We start from the raw sequence: 27840 nt of genomic DNA on the forward strand, positions 1-27840 counted from the left end.
AAAATCTAGACATGTTTGTTTCGTATTACTTTGGGCAGTGAGTCTCAATTTGGGCTCTGCTTTATAATTACCAGAGGGGTTTTAAAAATCCCAATTCAAACAGACTCTCTTGGGTGGGGCTGAGCACAACTAATTTTTAAAACTTATCTCTGGTGATTCTCATAAATAGGCAGTGTTGAGAACACTGACTGAGGGCCATTTTCCCCTAAATTTGTCTGATCATAAGAATTGTGCTGGTTGTTCAGTCTACAATCAGCTCCAAGTGGTATTGGAAATTTTTAATCTTTGTCATTTTGAAAGATAAAAAAGTGTCCTCTGTTTCAACAGAGAAGCACTAATTTTAAATTTTTTAAGGCTGTTTTGACTTCAAATTTCATCTTCTAAACAGTTACCATTCCTTCTAATTTAGTGTCAACACAAATGTAATTTATTGCAAGACTATTTCTTAGGTTTCCCTGAGGTATATCTTCTTATTCTGAAATAATACTTCTACAACTTTCATTAGACTATTTCTTGATTACTTTAAGTCAGTTCTCATCTATCTAAAGTAATTGCAGCGTGTGATTAAGTGTCAGGATGAGTTGTTGGGACACTAAGAGCTGTGGGCATGTGGAGGAGAGAGGAATCCACGTGGATTTCAATGTCAGGTAGAGCAGGACCTGGGCTAGAATTTGATGTCTAGTGGGAGGAAAAGGGAACCGGATCCTGGGTAGGAAGCAAAGTAAGAAATGAGCAAAAAGCCTTCCTAAGGCTATGAGATACCCATATCCTAAATCCACCATCACTCATTTTCTTTATGGTGCTCCGCCTGGGATGCATTTCCCTCTTGTCCATGCACTCTCTGAATCCTCTCTCTCCTATCCACATTCCCCAAGCACCATCTGAGACATACTGAATCAGAAATAAGAGTGGGAGGGTAGGATCTACATTTAAACTAGTTCCCCAAGTGATTTTTATGATGACACACTGCCCTAGGGGAATGAATCTATCTACACGATTCAGGAGGAAGACAGATGCACAGAATATCCCACAAAGAGAACCAAATGCAACAAACTACTGCTTCTGTTGAAATAAAGCAGATATACTCTTTTTCATTTTTCAAACTGGCAAAGATTAAAACACTTTATACTACTTAGTGCTGTTGATGGAATGAGCTTTTACACACTGCTGGTGGGAATGTGAATTGGTGCATTACTATAGGACAATTTGGCAATTCTTATCAAAGCCTAACATTTTTCATATCCTTTGACACAGCAATTCCACTTTTAGAAATTTACCCTAAGGCTGTGGTCTCAACCTTGGTAGTTTATCAGAACTACTGTCATGGGTTATAAATTTCTGGGCCTCCTCCCCTGTGATTTGTCAAGTTTGAGGTGGAGCTTGGGAATCTGGGATTGTTAATTATCGATGTACTTTGGACCTATTTTTAAAGCTCACGTGATAGAAAAGATAACGTTTGTGAGCACTCCATTCTCCATTTCCTCCCCAACTCCTGGGAGTAAAAACTCTGATAGTTTGGCGCTCTGTGCACCCCAGAAAAAACATGTTCATAATGCTAATTATTTCCTGTAGATGAAAAGCCATTGTAAGTAAGATCTTTTGATTAAGATGTGACCCACCTCAATCAGAATGGATCTTCCTCCTGTTACTGGGATCCTTTATAAGTTAATGAAATTTAGACAAAGAAAGGGAAAGTCAAGGAATCAAGAAGCTGAAATCAATGAAACCCAAAAGAGAAGGGAGAGACCAGCAGACGCTGCCATGTGCCCTGCCATGTAACAGAGGAGCCGAGAATCTCCAGGAGCTGTCTTTAGGAAGGAAGCATCACCTTCATGATGCCTTGATTTGGACATTTTTCTGGCCCCAAAACCATGAGTGAATAAATTCCCATTGTTTAACTCATCCCATTTCATGCTATTTGCTTTGAGCAGCCTAGGAAACTAAAACACACTCTGAACATATTATCCTGTGTTCTTTCACCCAAAAATATATAAAATAGCCATCCTTCCATTTCAGTATAATTCAGATCTATCGGTTATTTCAATGGCTATATAGCATGTATGAAAATTCATTTAAACATTGTCCTAAGGATGAACACTTAAGGTGATTTTCAAATTTTTTATGTTATTAATTATAAGACAGTGAACATTGGTGTTTGTATGTATATCCTTTTTTCTACCTGCATAAGAATTTCAGTAGGATAAATATCTAGGTATGGAATTTCTGAGTCACATTGAACTTTGATTGATATTGTCAACCTGATTCCTAAAATGTTTTTACTGAATGTAAAATCTAACTATCCACCAAAATTTCTAACCATCCACCAAAATTCCTGCTTCCTCACCTGTAGGATGGAGTAAATACCCAGACCTGGTAGCGCAGGCAGAGATTTCATCTCCTAGCATCCTTAGCATACAGATGAGGCCAGGTAACTAGTTCTTGATAATGGAATGCTGACATATAGTATAAATTTTGGATCAAGGGGTTTAAGCAATGGAAGTGTGATTTCATGCTCTTTCTCTTTATGTGCTGTTTACAGATTAATTCAGGTCTCTTAGGAAGAGTAGAATCATGCAATGGAAGGAACATGGACTTCTGAATTGCCATGAGAAGGAAAGCCACCACTTATCTTAATGTATGATAGCTTCTTTGATATAGTAACTAGTGTTATCATCACTGATATATTAGTTTACATTCATATTCACAGTGGGTATCTGTATCATAAACAACAATGCTACAAATGATTTTGAAGCATGAAATTAAGACCTACTATCCTACTAAAACAATCATAAATATAAGTGAGATTTTTAATAAGTACATGTATTTCATTTGTATATTGTATATTGGGGGAAATAATAAATCTTCAATTAATAGAATAAAAATGATGCTGGAGAACAATATTTAATAGCATGGAAATATTTCAATTATTTAAATGAATATATTAAACTTAGGAAGGAGGTTATATGATAATATTACCTTTAAAAATAAGTTAAAATATACCAGTATATTTTTATGAAAAACTAGTAGAAAATTACTTTTGAAGAAAATGGGCTTCTATTTCATCTTGAAATATATGTATTTGTGAGTTTAAGGAGCTTGTGATTATTTGTAAGGTTTACAGAATCATCTGCTTTCAATATTATAAATAAACTCTCAAAATAACATTTCATAGGCTCCATACAGAATGTATCAATTGGCAGGTGAATTTAATAAATTGTTAATTGAAGTCATTTTACAGTATTTTAAGTATGTAAAGGTAATTTTGGCAGTTAAAGAACTTGGGAGAGGAAAAAAGTGTACATACCTTGCCATACTTGCAGTTAATAAAACTCAGCATTTGTGCTCAAAAAAATTAAAATATATATATGAGTAGAATATTGGCAGGAAATATGTTCACTGTGGTTATCACTTAAATGTATGATTACAGATAATTTTTCCTTTTCTTATCTATGTTTTCTTTACTGGATATTTATCACTTTTGCTATAAGAAATAAAGTTGTTTAAAAATCAGTATGTATGACACTAAGCTTCATTATAACCTGCAGGTTCTCAGAAACAAATCTCCGATATGTCTCAGAGGTCATCAGGTTTCAGGCTCAATAACTTATGAGAATTGACCATCTCTGAGAGGAGACTTGAAACCATGCTTATCAAAAAGCCTAATGTAGAGCAGTTTGCCAGCCAATACATATTAATTAATTGATTAGCAAGGTTGAAGATTAGGGTCTATATGTAACATTAAAAAGAGTTATGGGCATGTAAAATTAAGTACTCCCAAAATACAGTTTCTATCTTCTAGTTCATTGACAATTATTTTTAAAAGATGGGGTCCAGATGCTCTTCCATTCACTGATAACTGCTTCCATTCACCAATGAGCGAATGATGGAAATGTGGATTTTTATTTGCAGGAAAAAAAAGACAAAAGAAGAATTTCCTGATGGTCAGGTAGCTAAGGCTTTGGAAAGGCTACAGAATCTGCTCATGCAATACTCTTTCCTAGAGATTCTAAATAACAGAACATAGACTAAGGTGTTCACTGGTTTTAAAACCCAGAGGAGGGAGCACTCTGGTGGTCCATCTTTACTCTTCTACTTCTTGAATTCAGTGAGAAAGCAAAAGAAAGTGGGTGATGTTAATTGGAACACTTGTCAGAGAAAGTTTAAGCTACAAGCAAAAGTCAGGTGTGATGCTTTTAATTTCATTGTGCTTTTAAAAAAGTAATGGAGTAAAAATTGGAAACTAAATATTCATTTCTAGAAGAGTGGTTAAATTATGACATAGCCACAGGATGTGCAATACTGTTACACAGAAAACTACAGAACACCGCTGAGAAAAATTAAAGTCCTGAATAAATGGAAGGATGTAATATGCTCATGGATGAGGAGACTCAATATTATTGAGATGCCAATTTTTACCGAATTATCTTTCAATTCAATGCAATCCCAATCAAAATCCCAGCAAGTGTATTCATGGAAATTGACAAGTTAGTGTTAGTAGTATATAGAAATTCAAAGCATCAAGAAAAATCAAGATAACTCTGGAAAACAATAATAAAATTTCTGGACTTTTATTACTATACATTAAAGACTTAATACAAAGCTACCGCTAATTAGCTCTAATGCAGTATTGGTACAAGGAGAGAAAAATAGACTAAGAGACTAGAGACCCACCCAAATACAAATCATTTGATTTACTGCAAGAATGCCCCTGCAATCCAATAAGGAAGGATGGTCTTTTCAGGAAATGGTTCTGAGTTAACCTGGTATCCATAAGAAAAAAATAGAATCTGATCCCCAGACACAAAAATCAATTCCAATCTGAATCATAAATGTGAATGGTCAAAACAAAGTTCCAGAATAAAACCTAAAAGAATGACTTTATGATCTAGAGGGAAGCAAAGATTTCTTAAACAAAACATGAAAAGCATTAACCATAAAAAAAAGATTGAAACATTGCAACTTAATAAAATTAAACATTTTTGTTCATCAAAAGATGCCATTTAGGGAAGACTGAAAAGGCAGGCCACAGTGTGGGAGAAGATTTTTGTAACATATATATGGGACTTATTCAGGATATACAAAAACCTACCAATCAATAAAAAATGACAGCAAACCCAATTTAAAAATGGGCAAAAGACTTGAACAGGCATTTTTTTAAAAAGAGACACCAAAATGACTAGTAAGCATAAGAAAAAATGTTCAGTATTTTTAAATACCAGAGAAATTAAATTTACAACTGAAAATTACAAGGAGATATCACTACACACACACACACTAAAATGACTAAAATGAAGTAAGACTGGCAATAGCATGTGTTTGTGAGACAGTGAAGTAACTTCATAACTTCTATGGGAGTGACAATGAGTAGAACCACCATGGAAAGCCTTGTGTTAGCATCTCCTAAAAGTAAATATTTGTAATACCCTATGACTCAACCTCTGGGAATACACCTGAAAAAAATGAATTGTATGTCTACTAAAAGATACAAATAAAAGTGTTCATAACCATTGTATTTGTACTACACAAAAACTGGGAACAGTCTAAATTTCCTTTCACAGAACAATGAATAAATTGTGGTATATTCATACAATAGAATGCTAAACTTTAATTAAAAAAAAAAAACTAGATGATCTTCACAGACATAATGTGGAGTGAAAAGAGCCTAACCCTCAAAAAAATCATTCTGTAAAATTTCAATATAAAGTTCAAGATAGCTGATCTTAGTGATGTAAGTCAGAACAGTTTTTATCTTTGGGAGTGGTATTGAATGGGAGAAGCACAGAAGACACTTGTGTGTGTAGGAAATGTCCTATATGTTGACCTGATATATATATATATAATGAATGTATATAATACAAATGTATACATAATAAACAATTCATTGAACAGTACAATTAAGATTTTTGCAATTTACTGTAAGAATATTACACAATAAAAAAGGTTAAAGGAGGGGGATGCACTTAAGTTCGTTTTCAGTGCACTGTATTAAAATATCTGACACATTAGACCCCACCCAGTCTATCTCTTTGAGTCTTACACTCTAACTTTCTCATAAAAGCCCTTCTTGACAATTTCTAAGTGAATCTCTGCTAATGACTCTGGATTATATCAACTAAATCATTTGCAGGAGAATTTATTTTATTTTATTTTATATTTTGCATGGGCAGGCACTGGGAATCCAACCCGGGTCTACGGTATGGCAGGTGACAACTCTGCCACTGAACCACTGTGGCCCACCTGGAGAATTTATTTTTACTCCCATTTTTGTTTTTAGTTTATTAGACCTACTTTTACAAAGCAGTGTATAAAAATGTTTCAAAAAGCAAATGTCTAAGGTAACAAGTCTTTGAATTGCCTTGCTTTCATTTATGTATCTCTTTGGAAAGTTTCCAGATAACTGTGGGTTTAGAGCAATGTAAGCAGTTGTCCCATGTGCCTTCATCTCCATATGATGGGACAATCTAAAACAGGAAACTTATTTTTTAAACTTTTGGCAGCATGACACAATACCCCTACTTTTAATGTATCTTCCCAAGTCTTTTCTTCACAATCGCTATGACGCTACCAGCAATGGAGCCGATGGATAGAAAAAGTTAATGTGGCATTTGGGCCATCTTCATACCCTTTTTCTCAACTGATACCCATGTCTTTCTCCTCACTTTCTCAATGGGGTGTTTAGTCATCATTCTAGGGACTGTAGAAATCTAAATTTCTTCTCGGCTATGGACTTTGCTCTCTGTGGTCACTGAGCTTCTGTTACATTCCGTCAGGCCAGCAGATTCTGGGACCCTATCGGTATGTCTGGGCTTCCATGTCAGTTAGTGGTCATATTGTGTGGGCTTCTTCTCCAAGTACCTAGAGGAATGTGTTTCCCACAACCAAGATTTGGTCTTGCCTTTTCACCAAATGAAGAGTTTGCTTTTTTTCCTTTGGTACATTGCAACTAGTTTTGGGGTTAGGGAAAATAAAATAGCCCACCCAATCTCTGACTCATAGTCCCCTAAGTACAGATGATTTGAAGAGAGAGAGTAGTGACTGGAATTAGGAGGGAGAAAAAAAACCTCTCGGCCTCGGCAGCATTCCCCAATATCGCTTTGCCTGTAGCAGACAAGAAGAGGATATTCCTAGGGAACAAACCAGTTCTGGATATGTCTTTTATTAAAAACATATATTCACTTCACACTTTGGTTTAAAAATGTTTGATGGCTCCCCATTGTCTAAACCCAAACTGCTTAGCATGGCATGCAAGACCCTCACACACAGGGCCGAGCTTGTTTGGGGGTAGGCATTCTCATGTTTTCATGCTCTTGTGCCTGCTTTTCCCTCCATCTAGAATTCCTCTTCTTTTCCTTCTCCTCTTTGGAAAGTTCTGATCATCCTTTTAGGATCAGCTCAAATGTCCTCAGAATCGTGGCCTTTCCAACTTTGAAATTTTGTCTGTAGAGTCCTCTACCATGACGCTCACCACACCGCAGAATAACAATCGCACTTTGTCTCCATTCTAAATTGCACACTCCATTTGAACATAAGAGTTTTATCAATTTACTCTTCAGTTAGTATCTTCAGCAATCAGTCCTGGCCCGATGTTAAAATTTTTATGATGGAACCAATTTCCAATCAATAAATATCTTTGGGTTAAGTACCCAGTGTATTCCAAAGTAAATATATGAGGCCTACTTCAAAGAAATACAAATTGTCATTGGAACAAAAAATACGCCCCACTATATACAAAATAATTTTGCCTAAAGAAGCTCCAGATTCTGGCACAAATTTCAAGGGGAATCAGAATTCAGGGAAAAGACAAATCATTATGGGCCCAAGGATTAAGTTGAGAAAAGTTAACATGAAGGGAAAGCAGGTTTCGATAAGAGAAAGGCTTGGAGGAATACATGTGAAATGATTCATGAACGAAATTTCAAGTGAGTGGAGACCTTGGATTGAATAGTATGGATTCAAGTTTAAGGTGATGCCACAGGACAAAGCATTGAGAATCATACCATCCACCTTCTGTTGAATTATGCAGCAAACAAAATTGTGAAAATAAATTTACCTCTCATCTTAAATGTCACAACACACAGGACTCTGAGCCTTTCAAATATGTGTGGTGCTATTGGCATCAGGTGATTATTTCAGAGAAAAACAGATTTTGTATATGCTGGTGAATTGGGGAAATACCTGGAAAATGATTCACCAATTGGCTGCTGCCCACAGGTGGCATAAAGACATGAAAGATGGAACTGTTAACTCGGAGCTCTTTTAGAGTTAACACACAGTGGCTACAGGAGGTTCTTTTTAGGTCTTAGGGTAAAGTCATCTCTGCTGCTCTTTGTATGTGGTGTGCAGAGGGGAAGGAAGAGGAGTGAACTGAGAAAGTAGCACCAGTTAGAGGATAAGATCTGACAGATTCAGAATGCCTGGGCAATTAAAGTAACTTTTTTCTTCCTTTAGGTTTGCAAAAAATGTACTCTCATCCTCAAGCTTATCATGTTTAGCATCTCACTTCATCTGATATTTAGAACCAACAACAGGATTTTTACAAACTGGACAAGAAGGAACCTACCATTTAATCAACTTTGAAGGAGCTTTCAGCTCTAACACGCATTTTTGTTTAACCAACCCCAAATGACCTCTGAGAAAGAGGCTGTGGTGGTGCAGAGAAAGGAGCCTGTGAAGTGGGGGTTACATTTGAATACACCTGCCTTCCCACTCAGTTTTAAACTCTCACTAAGTGTTACTACCACGGTTTGTGAAAAAAATGCCCCCCAGGTGGTAGGATTACTAACCACAGAGCTAACACCAAAACCCTGTGCAGAGCTTTCTAACTGATGGAGATTTTTTTGCCCCTATTATCAAACAAGATTGCTGATGCCTATTTCTCCTTACTTTCTAGCACTAACTTTTGAGGACTAACCATAGAAGTTTCTACAGTTTTAAAAACAAAACTCAGGAGATAACATTTTAGATTATAAACTAGTATCCCTAGTATTCCATCTTATTCCTAGTGCTTAAAATGTGACTGATGGGCAGGCCACGGTGGCTCAGCAGGTGAGAGTGATTACCTGCCACGCCCGAGGACCCGGGTTCAATTTCCGGTGCCTGCCCATGTATAAAAAAAAATGTGACTGATAACATAGTAAGTACTCATTATTTGTTGACAAAAAAATGAAATTTATGTTCATCAAAGATATACCTTATCCCAAATGGCACAAAAAGTATGAAAATGAAGAAAAAGATTCACTTACCAGTTGGCAAATGGTAATGAAAAGAAGGCTTTACAATGAAATTTCAAGATGAGAAATAGTAAATGGGTCAGAGAGGGAATATTTAATATTGATTTTTAAGAGGTTTAATTTGCCAAGAAGATATCTTGCACCTATACTCCTTACAACATATGGTATCAAAATACATAAAAGTGAAAACTTCTAGAAATTCAAGGAGAGGTGATAAATCCAAAGTAACAGAAATGACTTAATATGTTGTTCTAAAAAATTGAGGGAATTATTTTCTCACAGGTCTCCCTGCTTCCTTCTTGACTCACAACAGTCAATCTAACAGCGAGAATGAGCTCTTAAAATCAGAAATCAGTTAATGTCACTCCCCTGCTCAAACCCCTCAATTTCCTATCACACTCAAAATAAGACCCAGATCCCTAACGTATCACCTTTTTATATCTTTGTGTTTTAGGTATATGCTTGTAAAACCCATAGTCTGTATTAGTTTCCCAGGGGTACTGAAACAAAAAACCACACACCAGGTGATTTAAAATGACAGAAGTTGTTGTTTAAATCACATACCAGGTGATTTAAAAAAACACCTGAAATCAAGGTGTCTGCAAGGCCATGTTTCCTCTGACATCCCCATGAAAGAATCTGTTCATGCCTCTCTCCTAGTTTCTGGTGTTTTAGGCAATCCTTGGTATTCCTTAACTTATAGACTCATCACTCCAATCCTTTCTTCCATCTTCATGTTGCATTCTCCTCTTTTGTCTGTGTCCATGTCTTGGGGTCCACATTTTCCACTTCTTATAAGGATACTGGTCCTAGTGGATTAGAGCCCACGCTGCTCCAGTGTGATCTCATCTTAACTCATTCCATCTGAAAAGACCCTATTTCCCAACAAGGCCACATTCATAGGTGTTGGTTGTTAGGATTCTGTGCTGGTTTGAAATGACATATGTACCCTAGAAAAGCCATGTTTTAATCCTAATCCCATTTTGTAAAGGCAGCCATTTCTAATAATCCCTATTCAATACTGTATGTTTGAATCTGTAATTAGATCATCTCCCTGGAGATGTAACCCAATCAAGAGTGTTTGTTAAACTGGATTAGGTGACGACATGTCGCCACCCGTTTGGGTGGGTCTTGATTGGTCTCTAGAGTCCTATAAAACAGGAAACATTTTGGAGAATGGGAGTGATTCAGAGAGAGCAGAGCCACAAGAAGCAGAGTCCACCAGCCAACGACCTTTGGAGATGAAGAAGGAAAATGTCTCCCGGGAAGCTTGATGAAACAGGAAGCCAGGAGAAGAAGGTAGCGGATGATGCTGTGTTCACCATGTGCCCTTCCACTTGAGAGAGAAACTCTGAACTCATTGGCCTTCTTGAACCAAGGTATCTTTCCCTGGATACCTTTGATTGGACATTTCTATAGACTTGCTTTGATTGGGATATTATCTTGGCCTTAGAACTGTAAACGAGCAACTTATTAAATTCCCCTTTTTAAAAATTATTCCATTTCTGGTATATTGCATTCAGGCTTCTAGCAAACTAGAACAAACTCTAACAACTGGAAAACACAATTCAACTCAAGACCCTATCTTACAACTGTTGAGTGTTGTCCATTTAATATATATTACTTGGATCTTTTTGACATCTTATTTTGTGCTTTTTATTTATTTCTTATACATTGTTTACATTTGCATTAGAATTCTTAAAACTTTACTATGCATATTTAACTTCCCTGTTTAATTTCCTTTAGTAGTTCCTTCTATGAAGGCATCTTGATGACAAGTTTTCAATCTTGGATAATAATTTAGGTGGGTATAGACACTTTTTAAGTTAAAGGATAGTTTATTCTTGCATTTTGAAGAACACTTACCTTTTTTTTAGAAGAATACTTACTTTTTTCTCACTTGTTACTATTTTAAGGTTGGCTTTCAGTTTCTCATTTCTTTGTAGGCGATATTATCTGTTCTCTCCTGTCAATTTTTGGATCATTTCTTCCTTTCTGGTTTCCTGCAGTTTCTTTTTATTTATCATGTTTGGGACTCATATTTCTCAAATCTTTGAATGGTTGGCAGCCACCTTGTTAGCTTTGGTTTAGTTTTGCAATTTCTGCTTAATTTTTTGGTTCTGTGATTTCCCTTAATTTGTGGTAAGCTTTTCTATGCATTTAAAAGTCTATTTGCTATATTTTATTTAGCTTTTCTATGTATTTTATAGTGAGATAGTTTTGTTCATTTAGCCCGAAATAGAAGTCAAAACTTAAATTATGGACTATTTTCACGTGAACAGTGACATATGCATATGCCAATTAAGCAGTGCATATTAGAGTATACAGAAAGAACCTCTCAAAAGCATATAACATTAAATGCATTTGTGTGAAAAAAAGACCCAAAGCTATTTATTTGAATAAGTAAGTTAGAATAAATAAGTTAGAAAGTGAGCAAAAAGTTGAGCTGAAGAAATAAGAATACCCAACCAGATTAATGACCTATGACCATAAAATGTATGGATGAGGATATAGACCCAGAACTCTTATCTACTGAGAGAATGAAAACGACATAACCATTTTGGAAAACAATTTGGAATTAGATAGTACTGAAGTATATAGTACATAGTGTTTGCAGAAGATGCAAATACTCCGTAATTCAACAATTCCACTCTTAGGCATGAACCTTAGAGAAATTTTTATCCTTGTGCACCAAGGCATACACACAAGAATGTTTTGAACAATATGCATGAAAAATACTGGGAATAACACAAGCAAAGTGCCCATCAACAGCAGGATGGATAAATTGTGACATATTCATATAATGGAATACTATATAGCAACAGAAATAAACTACTGCTATACACATCAGCATGCCTGGATCTCAGAAGCTACGTTGAGTGAAGAAAGCAAGCTGCTAAAAAATATAGTATGATCTCATTTTTGTGAAATTCAGTAGCTTGCAAAAACAGCTACTATCTTGTTTAAAGATACCAACTTGGGGTAAAAGTGTAATGAAAAGGAAGAGATTGATAAATGTAAAATTTAGATCTGTGGTTAATTTAGATCTGTGGTTATTCTAGGTGGAAGAGAGCACAGTGGGATTGGGGAGGAATACACGGGAGGCTGGGTTTAAAACATCAACAACAGCTTGTAAAAGCCAGAATTCTCTGATGTTTAGCCTTAGGGGGAGTGGATGAATACTGAATTCCAGCACATTGGTTCCCTTGATTGGTATCATCCAAATGTCCTAGTTAGAGAAGGCGAATCCTAGGAGCAATAGGTTATAAGGGGAAGGATTATTGTGCAGTTTCCTAGATTGTAAACTCTTGCAGCAGTCACATCTATTCCTGAGCTGTAATGGGTATTTCTAAATTCTGAGATGGTGAGCTCTTTGTGTACAACTTGGTGGGTCCCTGGAACTTCGGGTATCTGTGTGACACCCAAGACACAGAGCTAGAGTTCTGCAGCTCTGAAAGTCAGCACTACCCCATACAGCAACTGTTCAAAAAGCTGAAAAAAATCAGACTTCAACTAGGGATATGAATGAAGCTGATCTGATTAGGACTAAGGTAATTAGGACTAAAGTGTGAACAAAGATATTGACTGTTTTAAAACCTCAACTTCTGTATGAGACAAAGGAAGAGATGCTTATTTGGTGCAAAATTTGTGTTTTCTGTATTACACTGTCTAATTTAACTTGTATGGTCAGCTTATTTGGACACCGTAATTACATGGAACCTTAAATAGGCAGTGAGATCTTGTTGGTTTGTATAGGTTAATATGATGCCTCAATATATCTCAAAGTAATGTGGGCAGAGATAAAAAGTACTTGCAAAGCCCCCTGGAGGGACTGGGGGAAAATATGGAAAGATTAAACTGCCCCACATGGAGAATTCCAAATAGTCTCACAAGCACTGGGGTCTACCAATTTAAGAGGCCAAGCCATCCATCTTGGGGTTCATCCTTATGAAACTTATTCCTGAAATATAAGTTCTTTCATAATTATAAGCCTACTTATAATTATGCCTAAGAGTCACCGACAGAGAACCTCTTTTGTTGCTCAGATGTGGCTCCCTCTAGAAGCCAACTCAGCAGGTAAACCCAGTGCCTTTCCCCCTTATGTGGGATGTGATTCCCAGGGGTGTAAATCTCCCTGGCAACATGGGATATCACTCTTGGGGGTGAGCCTGGCCCTGTCATCACAGAATTGACAAAGACTTCTTGACCAAAAAGGGAAAGCGAAATGAAACACAATAAAGTTTCAGTGGCTAAGAGATTACAAATAGAGTTCAGAGATCATTCTGGAGGTTATTCTTATGCATTATATAGCTATTCCTCTTTAGGACAAGAATAGCTAGAAGGAAATACATGAAACCACTGAACTGTATTCCAGTAGCCTTGATTTTTTAAACAATTGTGTAACTATAGAGCTTTTACAGTGTGACACTGTAATCGTGCAAACCTTGTGACTAACACTCCCTTAACCAGTGTATGGACAGATGAGTAAAAAAATAAAAACAAAAAATAAATAAATAATAGGAGGGGTAAGAGGTGTGGGATGTCTTGGGTGCTCTTTTTTATTTTTGTTCTTATATGTATTTTATTTTTGAGTGATGAAGGTGTTCAAGGGTTGATAATGGTGATGAATGCACAGCTGTGTGATAGTGCTGTGGGCCAGTGATTGTACACTTTGGATTATTATAGGGTATGTGAGTGTATCTCAATTAAATTGTATTAAACAAAAAACAAAAGCAAACAAACAAAAAAGAAGAAATCATCCTAGGAACGAGCTTAGGGCGCTGCAATGCATGTTTTATCAGCTGGTCCAGAGACAGTTGTGCTGTAGCCAACCCAGGGACCTCTGGAAGCTAGAATATACTAGAGGCCAATTTGTTGTCTAGAATTATAGTCGGGCATGTTTTCTTGATTTATGTCTCTCCCTAAAGGGAGGAGGTCATACAGTATGCCACTCACCAACACTAGGTTACAATACAGACATTATTTAGGATAAAAGTTTGGTTGAGAAGTGAGGAGCTTTCATTCTTCATGTTATACCCTTCTATTCTGTTCAAATTTTCACTTTAAGCAGAACTGATAGTCAATGTGGCTAACCACATGTGTCGTGGATCTTTTTCTGATTAATTGGTGCTCATGCTGTCTTGGTTGTAAAATAGCTTCAATATCACCTCTGACTATATAAGCACATTATTATTCTTGTAATGGTAATTGAAAGACTAATTTTAGAAAATGAAATAAAATATCTACAACCATAACTTTTATACCAAATTACAACTCAAACCCAGGCATGAGTACTAAGTATTTGGGGCAGGTTCTGCGACCACAGCATCAGCAGGATCCCTTAACTTCACCACTGTACTCTTAGCCCACAGAGCAGGCCAGACGCATAAAACCTAGAAGGGTGCCTGTGAGCCTTTCCTTACTGCTGTGTTGAGGAACTCCCTGAGATCATGGCTTGGGGGAGTTGAAAGAATACCACTTATCCCAGGAAAATAAATACTTGGCAGCAACACAAAGATGTGCCTTCATGTAGTTAGAAGACTTTAAGGATAAAGAGGAAAGCATAGGGCTATGGAGGGTTCCAAGCAAATCACATGAGTACAGGAAAACTCAGGTTGACTGACTCACACTTCTCCAACCCCCTTGGAACAATGTCCACAACAGTTGAAGAAAGAAGGAAAAACCCAAGTACTTTATACCCAGCCTTTAAAGGACCAGACATCCTTAGGTATGAAACCTCTGAAAGATTACAGCACCCTTGAAACTTTCTTGGAAGAACTACTTGATGAAATCTAGCCCATTAGTAATCACTAAAAAATTTAAAGCTCAGGAACAGAGAAGCAATAATAAAATTACATAAAATTAAAGAAATGTGGGCATTGCAGTTATAGAAGAGAACGACAAAGTAACATTAGTAATATAATTGACAAAAACTGGGCAGTCAGGAATGAGAGGTAGAAGCAAATTAGTTCATTACTTTCCTCGTATTTACTATTAGTAGACAGTATAAAACTGTCTTGAACTAAAATATTGTACTTTAATGAATACCAAGTGTGCCACTTTGAAAGTATTTGAAACCATAAAAGCCATGTTCTAATCCTGATTCGATCTTTATGGAGCCAGATCTATTGTTTAGGATGGAAACTTTGATTGGATTGTTTCCATGGAGATATGACACACCTAGCAGTGAGTATGTAATTTTGATGGGATTGTTTCCATGGGGTGGGGCGTGGCCTTTTGATTGGATGGACTCTGCCCATTCAAGGTGGGCCTTGATTAGTTTAGTGGAGGCCTTTAAAAGGAGAGACATTCTGGAGAAAGCACAGAGTCGACAGAGCCAACATGAGATCCAGACGTTTGGAGGTGCAGAAAGAAAACACCCCCAGAGAAGCTTTTTGAAACCGGAAGCCAGCGGACCAGCAGACAGCAGCCACGTGCCTTCCCAGCTGACAGAGGTGTTCTGGAGCCATCTGCCTTTCTTGATTCAAGCTATCTTTCTCTGGATGCCTTAGTTTGGATATTTTTACAGTCTTAGAAGTGTAAATTTATAACTTAATAAGTTCCCCTTTTGAAAGCTATTCCATTTCTTGTGTATTGCATTCTGACAGCATTTAGCAAACCAATACACCAACCATGTTTTTCATAGTTTTTTCTGTTAACTTGAGCAAGAGAAAATATTTCTTGAGGTGAGGAAACATTTATCTGATATATATATTTTTAAAACAGTACTTTTAAAATCGAGTAAAAAATGTTTGTTTTAAAAAAAACATGTGTGGTGAGATTCCATTTTTACTCCAAGTATTCCTATGTAGGTATTCATTTATCAGGAAATTATATATTGAGCACCTACTATGTGCCAGGCACTGTCTAGGCACTAGAGATAAGGCAATGAACAAAACAGGTAGTCCTTCCCTTTGCAGCTACATTCTAGTGGCTGGAAACAGAGAAGCAAATAAACCAAAGTAAATATAGAGAAGGTCAGAGACTGATAGAAGCTATGGAGGGAAAATAAGGCAAGGCAAGGGAAACAGAGAATGCCAGGTATGTGGCATGTATATGTGTGTGTGTGTGTGTGTGTGTGTGTGTGAGATGGGGGGCAGCAGTCTGGCTATCAGGCCTTCCATATGCTCATATACATGAATAGAGAGATGTCTGGATTAATGCTCATCAAATATTAATAAGATTATTTCTAGGCAGTAGATTTTGGATTATTTCATACTTTCTTTTCTATACTTTTCTGTATTGCTTCGAGTTTTTTCATTATGGGTATGCACCATTTTCTTTTTTAAAGTCATTTTATCTGAGGGAGAAAGAGAGAAAGGTGAATAAAGAAAAGAGGTTTGCAATAAATCTTCAGAAAAAATTTAAAAGGCCAAGAATGGGGTTAAGCCTTAATCTGGGGCAGATATTTATTTATGTTTAGCAAGCCCTACTGTAGCCCTTACCATGTGCTCTACAAATATCAATTTATTTGATGCTCCTAACATCTCTGTTGAGGAGGTGCAATGTCACCCCCCCACCCCATGCTTCTGAGGAAACTACGGTCAGGGAGTGACACAGCAGAGAAGTGTCCCGAACCAGGATTCAGCCTAAGGTGTCCTTGCTCCTGGGCTTGACACGGGGCTGCCTCCTCTTAAAAGGACCAAGACCAGCTGGGCATCAGTTTTCACTGCCTCCAACCTTGGAGTTTGATTTCACCCTAGAGTCTGTGGTTTTGTTTTCTTTATCTTTTCTAACAATCCATTCCAAATTCTTCTTGGAAGTAGATGTGATATAAATAGTAAATCAATGTAGGGAAACTGAAGACCTCGATGGCTCTATAAAGAACTAAATTAAACTTATCTGCTTAGTTCCCCAGACACCATGCTGTTGGCTCTTTTTTTGTTATAACAGTTATAATGCGTTGTCTATAAAATCCCAGGGGATAAAAAATATTCACACCAGATAAGCATAGTGCCAATAGTCTTTTGAAGAGGGCTTTTTGGGGGGGAGCGGATTGGTTTATCAAGAAATCAAAAAGAATAAATTTAGTGACAGTATGATAGATTAAAAAGAAACATAAAATTCAGGTTTGTTAAGGACAAAATAGCAGGTGCCAGTGTTCTTTATTACTATTTCCTACTGTGCTCTGAATTAATACAAAATAGCCAATAACTGTAAATAGCTTATAAAATGAAATATACAGAAGCACAGGAGGAAAGAAAGCAAGGTTTTTGTCAATTCAAAATACCTAAACCAAACTGTTTTTGAGAACCTGGTATATAGTAGAACCATTTTGGGTGCTGGATAGAAAGGAGAGGTTATAAAAGAAGCTAAGGCTTTTATCTTCCAAGAATGTGTGTCCTGGCTAGACACATCCAGCACAGATGAAAGGATCCCAAAGTGATGCTGGTTATTTTGCAACCAATGTTCTATGAAGACTGAGGGCAAGGGCTGAAGTGTGTGGCAAAGGGGTCCTGTTGTGCTGGGACCTTAGCAGTTTCTCGAGAGATGGATGGGAACTGGATTAGAAGAAGAGGGATGGCAAAGCGTTCCTAGAGAAGGGACCAGAAGCATTAACAAATGATCTTACTGTGTTTGGGAACAGGAAGTAAATTGCTTTTCTGGGGCAGGGATGTTGGGAAGCCCAGAAAAGTCTTTTGGGAAAGGTCTAAAGAGGCAGGATGCTAGAGGGTCACTGACACAAACAGGAGTTTATGATCGAGTTGGCACGTGACTGGGAGCTACTGCAGACTCTGGAGCAGTGGAGAAATGAGATAGAAGTGAAGCTGTAACAAGATTGATCTGTCATAATTAGAAGAGCAGCAGTCCTCACAATCCCAACCCCATCCAAGAAAAAAAAGATACACTTGCCCCTAATTTACACTAAGAAGACCCCGTTATTTTCCCCATTGACAACAAGAAGAAACATTTATTGAAACCCTACTGTTTGCCAGAATAAAAGCTCCAGTTATTCTTAGTTTTAGAAGGTAGGTAATAACCATCTTCACTCACAATGAAAAGATACAGGGACCGGGCGGGCCATGGTGGCTCAACAGGTAAGAAAGCTTGCCTGCCATGCCTGAGGACCTGGGTTCGATTCCCGGTGCCTGCCCATGTAAAAAAAGAAAACATTTGGGGAAAAGATACAGGGACCTAGAATAATTAAGTGATTTGCCCAAGGCCACATTTTGGGAGCCAGAGTTTGAACCCAGGTCTCTCTTGTTCCAAAAACAATGTGTCCTCCATTATACCCATCTGTGCCCCTCTAGCAATACAGGACCTTCTAGGACAGGCAGGGGTCAGCCAACTTGTCTGTAAAGGGCCAGATAAATATATTTATATATGATGTATAGTATGTATTTATACGATTTTTAATATTACATATTTACTTCTCTTCCTATTTTAGGCTTTGTGGGCCATGCGCTCTTTTGGCAGCTACTCAACTCTTATCATTGTAGCATAAAACCAACCATAGACAATATGTAAATGATGAGCATGGTTGTGTTTCAATAAAACTTTATTTATGGACATGGACATTTGAATTTCATGTAACTTCTATGTATCAGAAAATATTTTTTTACCAACCATTTAAAAATGTAAAAACCATTCTTAGCCTTGGTCCATAACCATCCAGGCAGAGGGCCAGATCTGAAATGGGGGCCAAGTCTGCCAACACTGTTTTAGGTAAGCAGGGTAGAGCACTAAGCTAATGAGGCCAGGGTTAAAGGTCTCATCTCTGTAAGAGACAGTTTGCTTTCTTGCAGTGAAAAATCATGTTTGTTTGCTTGTCTTGCCAACAGGCTACTCTCAAACCCCCGGTCAAATTTTTAAGGGATTATAACAGCAAAGATGGCTCAGTGCAATTGAGAACAATAGGAAAAATTAGCAAACATGTGTCCCTCTCACGGATATTAGTAGCTTTACCTTCAAGCACATTTCTACTACGGTTTAGATACAATTTTCTAAAAATGTACTCATTATGTGTTTGAGATTCCGAGAACACCTTTAGTGAGATATTTTCTCAGCAAATATGACAGCAGTGTTCAGATCTCTATGCTTAGGATCTCTATGCTTAGCTTAATATTTACCCAACCTTAATTCTTTAGATCACTGATTAGGCCACTTATCCCTTTCATCAATAAACATTACACTTCTACCATCTGTCCAGTCTTGTGCTGGGCACCAGGAGTTTGAAGTTGAATGCCAGAGTCCTTGCCTGAAGGAACACACAGTTGCAGGTGGGGGAAGGTAAACCATAGAAAAGTCATCAACATAGGATATACCAAATGACACTGTAATGACACAAAAGGGATGGGCTTTGCAGGGGAGGGATGAACCTTTGGGATGAGTGGCTAGAGAATGCCAAAGAATATTTTTAAAGTAAGTGAGATTTGAACTATATCTGGTAAGATTCAGTTGTCCGTGATGAGTGGGAACAAAACCAACTCTAAATAGTCATATAAGAGAAAGAGGATGAAGAGAACTGGGGAAATAGCAACGAAACTGATTATCTTTTTAACCCTTGACCCAGAATTCTCAAATTTGATCATAATCTAGTAAATTAAAACCACACACAACAGTCACACACAGCAAACATGAAGCCCTTTCCACTGATAGTGTATTTCATATTCAAATGTTCATGAAAAATAAACTTTTGGTTTGAATAATGAAATAAAATTCAACATAAAATGTTAAAATAGTAAGAGATTTCAATTTTTCCCCTTAGAGCTGATTTGAAATAGTATAAGGATATGTGCTTGATATTTGTCCCTGAATTTAAGACTCATAAATCCAATAATTTAAAAAAGTAGAATACGTTCTCACCTGGAGGACTTTCCTAATTCTTTTTAGATTGTGTATCAAGAGCAGGTTTTTCTCTTTGGAAACGCGACCTAACTGTTCATCCAGTTGTATTAACAAGTTTTGAAGAAGAATTGTTGCCATGGTTTCATTGTTAGAAGCTGCCTCCCTAATAAAATAAAAGTGTCATTACACAACAGGAAACAACTTAGCAAAATAGCAACTTTTTTACCAAACTAATTTCAAAGTGATAAATCTATTCCATGGTGATAAGAATTAAACGGTAAAAAAAAAAAAAAAAAAAATCTACATTGTACAACACTGTACAATGTTTTTTCTTGTAAAAGAAGAACATAGGTTTTTTCTTTTTTTTGGCTTTTAAAAAGGGAAAAATATGGAACGCTTCACAAATTTGCATGTCATCCCTGCGCAGGGGCCCTGGTAACCTTCTCTGTATCGTTCCAACTTTAGTATATGTGCTGCCGAAGCGAGCACTGCACACAGTTTTAAAGAACGTTTGTGAATCATGCTAAGAAAATAATATTTATATACATCAAGTCTTTGATGGATAACTGATATAATGTTTAAAAGCAAAAGAATAGGTACTAGATCTCATCAGTCATGAAAATGAGCATACCTTATAGATTTTTTATTACACTATCAAAAAGTTTTCAAATGATTTGAACAGCACTTTTTTTTTTCATTGCCAAGAGACCATTTCTTAATATGCCTTGGAAGAAAGGAAGAAAGACGGGAGGGAAGGAAAGAAGTCAGGAAGAGAAGGAAGGAGGGAAGAAAAAAAGAAGGACTGCTCTTAGTAAAAACTGAAGTGTTTTATAAAAAATAGTATACATTTTAGAAATTTTCTCCCTACTGTTTTAAGAACTTTGGTAAAATATCTTTTGGAAAATATAAAGGAGAGTCAGGTTGTGATGTTATAGCCCTAATTTGCCAGATTATTTGAAAATGGTTACTCCATTGACTACTTTCAAAGTTGTCATTCAAATAGTTAATAATCTGCAAATTCTTAGAATCCTCTCATGAACCATATTAACTTTATATATTAAAAGAAAAAATAATCAATTATGGCAGCATTAGAGAAAAATATGCAAAATATAGGTAATGATATGAACAATTTGAATTTGGTCAGAAAATATTTTTTAAATATATTAACCATTTTGAAAACTTTTTTCCATAATTTAGCGTTTTTTCTTGCTGTAATGTGATGACATTTGTTTTCTCAATTTTTTTAATAGAGAAATTGTAGGTTTACAGAAAAATCATGCAGAAAGTACAGAGTTCCCATATACCCTCCCACACTCACACACACAGTTTTTCTTATTACTAATATTGTTGTACTTCAGTGAGGTACATTTGTAGCAATTGATAAAACAATACTGTTGTCATTAAACTGTTAACAATAGTCCATTGTTTACATTAGGGTTCATTCTTTGTGGTGTTCAGTGTTTTGGCTTTTTAAAAACATAAGTTAGCTTTCTTTAATAGAAAAAGGAATCATTACAACATCTTATGAAAAAAATCTATACTTTATCAAAATAATCTGTTAAAATGGAGTTAGAGTCTGATTTTTCAAGCACAAGATAATTTAATAATGACTCTACTGGAATTCCATTATCTAGCCTTGAGTTTTGGACCAACAGGATGCTTCATTGGATGGTATATGGAGTGAAGAATGACTTACAAGAGCTATCTATATCTACTTATTGATAGCTATGTATTCCTATCTACATCTACCTATCTCTCTCTCTCTCTCTCTTTCTATATATATATATATGTGTATATATATATATGCACATATATATATATCCATCTATCTATCATCTACATAAACACATACATTAGATCTACTTCTTGACTTTTTAATACACAAAATTGGGGTTTTGGCTTACAGAAAAACTAAAAACACTAGAATCATTACGTTTTCACCCATGATGGATGAAACCAGAAACACCATTGCATCACACTTAAGGAAGTTCTTAATGAACCAGAGTGTGACGTTATGTGAAGAAAACACATACTTTTGAAGTTCTTCACTTGAAAAGGATGCATCTACTGAATGACAGGTGGATCACAGAATACATACATGTAGATGGAGTATAAAGCATTTGTGCAACAATTTCTAGGAAAGATACAATAATGCCTGATCTTACCAGTCTTGATTTTCAATCCACTGGGCCAGCAGGTGTCGAATTTCCATAGGAAAGTTGTCATCATAGAATTGATCTACTTGCTCCAAAAACTTCATTTCTAACTGTTGGACTTGATTCCATTGAGACATACTATAAAGATTTTAAATATTAATTAACAACTATAGTACATGCTTTCTTCTTTCCTTATATGTAATATTGCCCATTAGTTAAGTAACTGTAGAAAAATTTATCTTCTTTTATAATCACCCAATTACAGAAGACAGAAAAGAGAAGGTACTTTCAAGCCACAGATACAGCAATTCTTTTAAAGTACTGATAGACTGAGCTTTCCCCTAAATCATCCTAATATGAGGAAACAGCCTTCCTCCTCTGTCCCCAACCACATCCTTTCTTTCCCTAACAGAAACTTCTGTTCCACCTTCTCCAGAAAGCTTTCACCCCCCAAAACGATGCCCCCCCTACCCCCAGCACTGTTTGACTACATGGATTCGTATCTGTAACAAGCTCCTTCCCTATTCTTTGCTCCCTCTACACTATTAGATTTTGCGCAACCTGATGGCAAATAACATATTCAACACTTACTTAAGACCTTCCTTAAGGCTTTATGTCTGAGAACACCCAATAAAAGCTTTTTTTAAATATGAAATTATCAATTTTTTTCCTTTGGATTTGTCTGTCTCCAGAGTCTGTTTTATATTCTAGACTCCTAGATTAATTCTGTTGTAGCTTCATGAAGACTTTTATGCATGCATTCTCATGAGCCTTAATTCTTTGGGTTCAATATATCTGAACCAGTAAATATTTTTATTTCTTCCAATGATGATCGACTATGACTGGAAAAAGCTTTTAAAGCCCATTTTTAATTTGATTAAACACTCAGAGACTTAAGGAAGAAGAAGCCACACTTGATACATTTTAGGTGCCTGGTGTAAAACAAAGACATGTTTTCCTCACATAACCCCGTACTCTGGTTCATTTAGAAACTATTTATAGACATATTTTCTAACTCAGAGAAATTAAGGTGATGCCTCATTTAAATGACTGCGTTTTACTTTTTCCAAAGTCAAATTTTCTATTGTTTTGTCAGCAATTTTTGGTCAAAGAAAAAAATCTATTTTTTGTGTGTGTGCTAGTCACCACAGTATTTCAGCATCTCCCGTAGGTAAGTTGAGGCTTCCTTTTGCCTACAGGACATTGTGACAGTAAATTTCATATGCTTCATACACATATTCTTCAGGTTTCAAATAGCACCATTTGACCATCTTTTTCCTTTGCTGCCAGTGATCAAAGTGTACAGAAGAGAATTTTTGCCAATATTTTACTAAAGAAAATGGAAAAAGAAAAAATAAGTCTTCCATACGCATTCTACTGTGTATTTTCTGAAGACCTTCACCCATCACAACTTGAAGTACATTGTAAGCTTTCAATAGGTGCCTGTTAAGTAGAGAATGAGTGACATTCTTGATGTTGTCATGAATGGGTGGGCAGATAGTAAGCATTACCTCGACGTTAAAAATGAAACAAAAGACTGAGGTTAAAGAGGTAACATGACTCCTGCCCAAGATACGCACTTCCTGAGGCCCACCCAGTCCTGAGGCCCACCCAGTCGTCTTTCCAGAAGCAGGGTGCGTGTATATATTCCCCATAAAACTGGAACATTTGTTCCTACGCTCCTATCAACACTGCCCTGTTAGATCGTTATCAGTGTATTTTTTTTAATGCCAATAGAGAACACGAGCTGAAAATAAGCATATAAATTTAATTTCTACTATTCTTAAATCCCTGGTATGATGTGAATGAAAATTTATTTTCTAAGTAAGAATTAACTGAACAGCTCAGATCCTAAAATTAGACCATTCCCAAGATCTGAATCAACCTTCTGGAGAGCTGAACCCAAGACTGAAAAAAAGGAATGTAAATCATCTTAGAATCTTCTCCTCTATTGCACCCTGTAGAAATGCCTTCAGTACAAAGAACTTCAGTTCAGTTCTTGACTTTCACTCTCTAAAGGCTCATCTCCCTGTTCCAAAAAACCTCTGGAGCATTCCTCTGAAAACTGAATGTCTTTACCCTTGGCATGCCTAGCCCTGGAAAAGCTCTCTAAAGGAGCATTTTGCCCTCATATCTGGGAGCTAATTTGTATAACCTGCAAAGGAGATGACATACCCTCAAATATCACTTGCTTTCAAGAAAGCCACAATCACTGGTTCTCCTAGCTGAGGGCTTTTTCTCTGAAACCCAGATGTGCAATCTAAGGTCAGACATCATTGTTCAAGAGAAGCCGGCTAAGAAAGTGAAGAGGGGCTCACTTTCAGCGCTCAGCGCTGCCACACCTCCGCATCAGCCACAATTCTCCCACCCGCCCTCCAGAGATGCCCTGGGGCTCCCCGGTTCCGGGTCTTTCAGAACAGAGATCCCCGAAGAGAGATTCGCTGAGATACCGCTCCTGGGAGGCTTTCCGGCATTCTCTAGACAAAGACCAGAGCGCATATTCAAATCTTGCAGTTGGGCGCTTCTTTTTATAATTACCCCTCCTCAGACAGGTTATAATGAAGCAAAACTGTCAGAACACCAAGTGAAAAGGGAAGCCTCAGCTGTGTCCCGCAGGGGCCTTTCCTGGCCCTTTGGCAACAGGAAGGTGTGCTCTGCAATACTTACCTGGCTACTTTTCAGCTCAGGTCCCAGGCGGTGCTCAAGTCCAAAGTCAAAATCGCCCTTCACAGGCGCCAGGATGAAGAGTCTGACGCCATCCGTCAGAAGAGGATTTGCATTTCTCCTCCCACTTGAGGCTTTCCTGTGCGTCAGTGTTTGAGTCCCTTGGACTTTACTTGTGTCAGTTCCCACCCACTCTCTCTGAAATACTGAAAAAGCAGAAACAGTCAAACCAAAGCCCCTTTTCAGGGCTCCCTCCCCTTTACCTCCACCAGTCACGCCTGCAACCTCAGGAAGCCCGAGCTGCCAGGAGGGAGAAACTGGGGTGGGAGCGAGCGAGCGGTGTTTTTTAAGGGCAATCTGAGAGACCCTTAAATTTCCTTGCCTGAAGACAAATTCCTTGGCTTTCTGTCTTTGTAGTGTTAAGATTCCACTCACCTAGTGAACCTGTCCTGGGATGGATCAAACACCCAACTGACAGACCTCACTGCACTCCAGACCTAGTAGGATCTGCTCACCGGGGGGAGGGCCACTTCACCCAAAGGGTTGGACCAACTCACACAGGCCACCAGTGCCTGCCCTTACTGATCCAGCATCCTTCTACTGCTGGTAGCCAGGTACCTGCCTGATGTCATGCGCTCTTCTCCCTCTGTGACATGGGTGTATTCTAGAATCAAAGAGCTAGAGGGAATCTTGGTTCCATGTGGTTCTAAGTCTATTTTCACATCTGAAGAGACCCATCACCAGAGAGGTGACCAAAGATGCTCCAAGCCAAGGAGCTCAGCTATTTAGACTCCCACTTCAGGGGTCTTTTCATCTTATCTCCTCAGATCTAGATGGCAACCCCCCAGCACATAGATAGAGTTCTTTCAACATTCAGTAAGATAAAGACAAAGATAAAGGAAGACAGACAGATGGAAAGAAAGGTAGAACAAATCAATCTGAATAGGCACATGTCTAGAGCAATATGCCAAGATAAAAGGCCTGCTTCACCACTCACCCCTACCAGTCACCCTACAGACATACCCTCTGGATTCTCCCCCTCTCCCAGGTGATACTATGAGCAACTTAAATTTACCACCACCCTCCGACGGAAGGCGATCAACCCGAAACTTGCACTCTCTGCATCATTTCAAGTTCACTGGTCATGTAGACTTGGTCCTGGCTTCCAGGTGCTTTGGTGTTCTGTCCTCATATGAAGAAAGTACCTCATTCAAGCCAAGTCCATAAGATACTGGGCAAAGTGTCGTTTGCTTCTGAGGAAGTGGCACCACCCCTAGGAATAAGTCCAAATTCTTGGCCCTCAATGGTCTTTACAATCTGGACCCAATCTATCCAGGAAGGTTTTCTCCCTTACAGGAGCCCGTGATTCCACCCAGACCAGTCTACTCTGCCACCTAGTTTAGCCCCTCCTATCTGAGTCCTGATGTTGCCTACAACTGAAATTCCTTCCCCCCACTTCTCCACTGAATGAAATCCTACCCAGCTCGGAAGACTACTGATGATGGAATCCCATAGAAATTTTCCCCACTGTGAATTCTCATCACGCTTCCTATCTAAGCCAGCACAGTCCAAGAGAAATAAAATGCAAGCTACATGTGTGATACTAAATTTCTTAGAAACCATGTTAAAAGAGTAAAAAGAAGCAGGTGAAATTAATTTTAATAATATTAACAACCCTATATAGATATAACATTAACATTTCTAACATGAAATTAATATTAAAAATTATTGAAATATTTTACTTTTTTTCCATACTAAATCTTTGCAATCTGGCATGTGTGTAACATCTATGACAGAGCCCAATTCAGACCAGCCACATTCCAAGTGCTTAATAGCCTAAAGTGACTAGTGACAACCAAATTGGACAATAGCACATCCAGACCACTCGTTTAGCACTTTTCACTTCCTATCTTACTTTGTTAGTCTTGCTGGTTGTGCATGCCTTTATCATCATTGGACTCATCTGTTAAGTGCCTACTGCATGAAGGAGAGGTTTGTTCTGGAAGGGCCTCACTTTGGGACTCCCCCAGCAGTTCTCAAACCGTTGGCCTCAACAGTTTATAAACTGCTTTAAAAGAATAAAGACTTCAACCTTTATACTTTTAAAAATAGTTAAGAACCCCAAAGAACTTTGTTGTGGATTATATCTATAGATATTTTTTTGGTAAAAATTAAAATATTTATTCATTTAAAGTTATAGTAATAAACTCATTACATGTTAACATAAAATATTTTAATGAAAAATAACTACATTTTCCAAAAAATATATGGTTTTTTTTGCAATGAGAGGAATGGCATTGTTTTATATTTTTGAAATTCTCTTTAAGGTCTGGCTTAGGAAAAGATAGCTGGATTTGTGTATCTGCTTCTGCATTTAATCTGTTACAAAATATTGTTTTGCTTGAAGTGTTCAAATTAATCTGGACTCATACAAATATGTACTTGGAAACGGGAGGAATATTTTAACAGCTTTTTAAATAATTGTGGATAATCTTCTTTGATAATACATCAATACTCAATAGGTGGTAGTTTCTTAACGGTTAGTTCCTTAGTCTACAAACTTTTCATATTCTGTTACTTTAATATTCATTGTTGTATCTTGTACTTTACATGAACTTTTTTTAAACCTGTGTCTGATTTTCTAATATCATACATTGGTCATTTGGAAAATACTGGTTCACTTAGTTATGCAGATCTTCCAAATGTTGACACATTTCATCATATAATATCAGAAACTTGCATTAGTTATCACTACTGATCTCATCAGGAGAGTATTTTAACTATAGGGAAGATATCAAGGTGACAATGATGACTCTAAGTTTTCTAAAATCTAACTTTTGCTTGAAAGCTCTAATTTTAGTATTGATAACAGATACTGGCAGTTGTTTTCTTTGAAGTGGTAGGCACATGTTGTACATTTTCAAGAAAATGTCTTCCAAATACTGAACTTTAAATATAACCATAGTCTGTCTGTCAGTCCTTCTTCCAAATAAAAATAGTGC

General features: G+C 37.2%; 1 protein-coding gene and 1 non-coding gene across 3 annotated transcripts in view; both read right to left on the minus strand.

Moving 5' to 3' along the window:
* The window catches only part of STAT4 (signal transducer and activator of transcription 4), a 103538-nt gene extending 78060 nt beyond the window's left edge, over window positions 1-25478 (minus strand). Inside the window, exons 1-4 of one of the 2 annotated variants that reach the window (XM_077154496.1) lie at window positions 25274-25478; window positions 24842-25044; window positions 22184-22312; window positions 20037-20181 (exon numbers count right to left, since the gene is read on the minus strand). In XM_077154496.1, coding sequence (XP_077010611.1) covers window positions 20037-20181; window positions 22184-22311 — 273 coding nt within the window. In that variant the 5' untranslated portion in view covers window position 22312; window positions 24842-25044; window positions 25274-25478. The remainder of the gene's footprint in view (window positions 1-20036; window positions 20182-22183; window positions 22313-24841; window positions 25045-25273) is intronic. The other variant, XM_077154498.1, reaches the window with a different exon arrangement.
* LOC143678439 (U6 spliceosomal RNA) lies at window positions 20401-20507 on the minus strand. The gene has a single exon (XR_013173249.1). It is a non-coding gene; the product is annotated as a U6 spliceosomal RNA (small nuclear RNA).
* Window positions 25479-27840: the final 2362 nt, after the last annotated feature.

Source organism: Tamandua tetradactyla, chromosome 3 (assembly GCF_023851605.1).
Source record: "Tamandua tetradactyla isolate mTamTet1 chromosome 3, mTamTet1.pri, whole genome shotgun sequence".
NCBI classification, from domain to species: domain Eukaryota; kingdom Metazoa; phylum Chordata; class Mammalia; order Pilosa; family Myrmecophagidae; genus Tamandua; species Tamandua tetradactyla.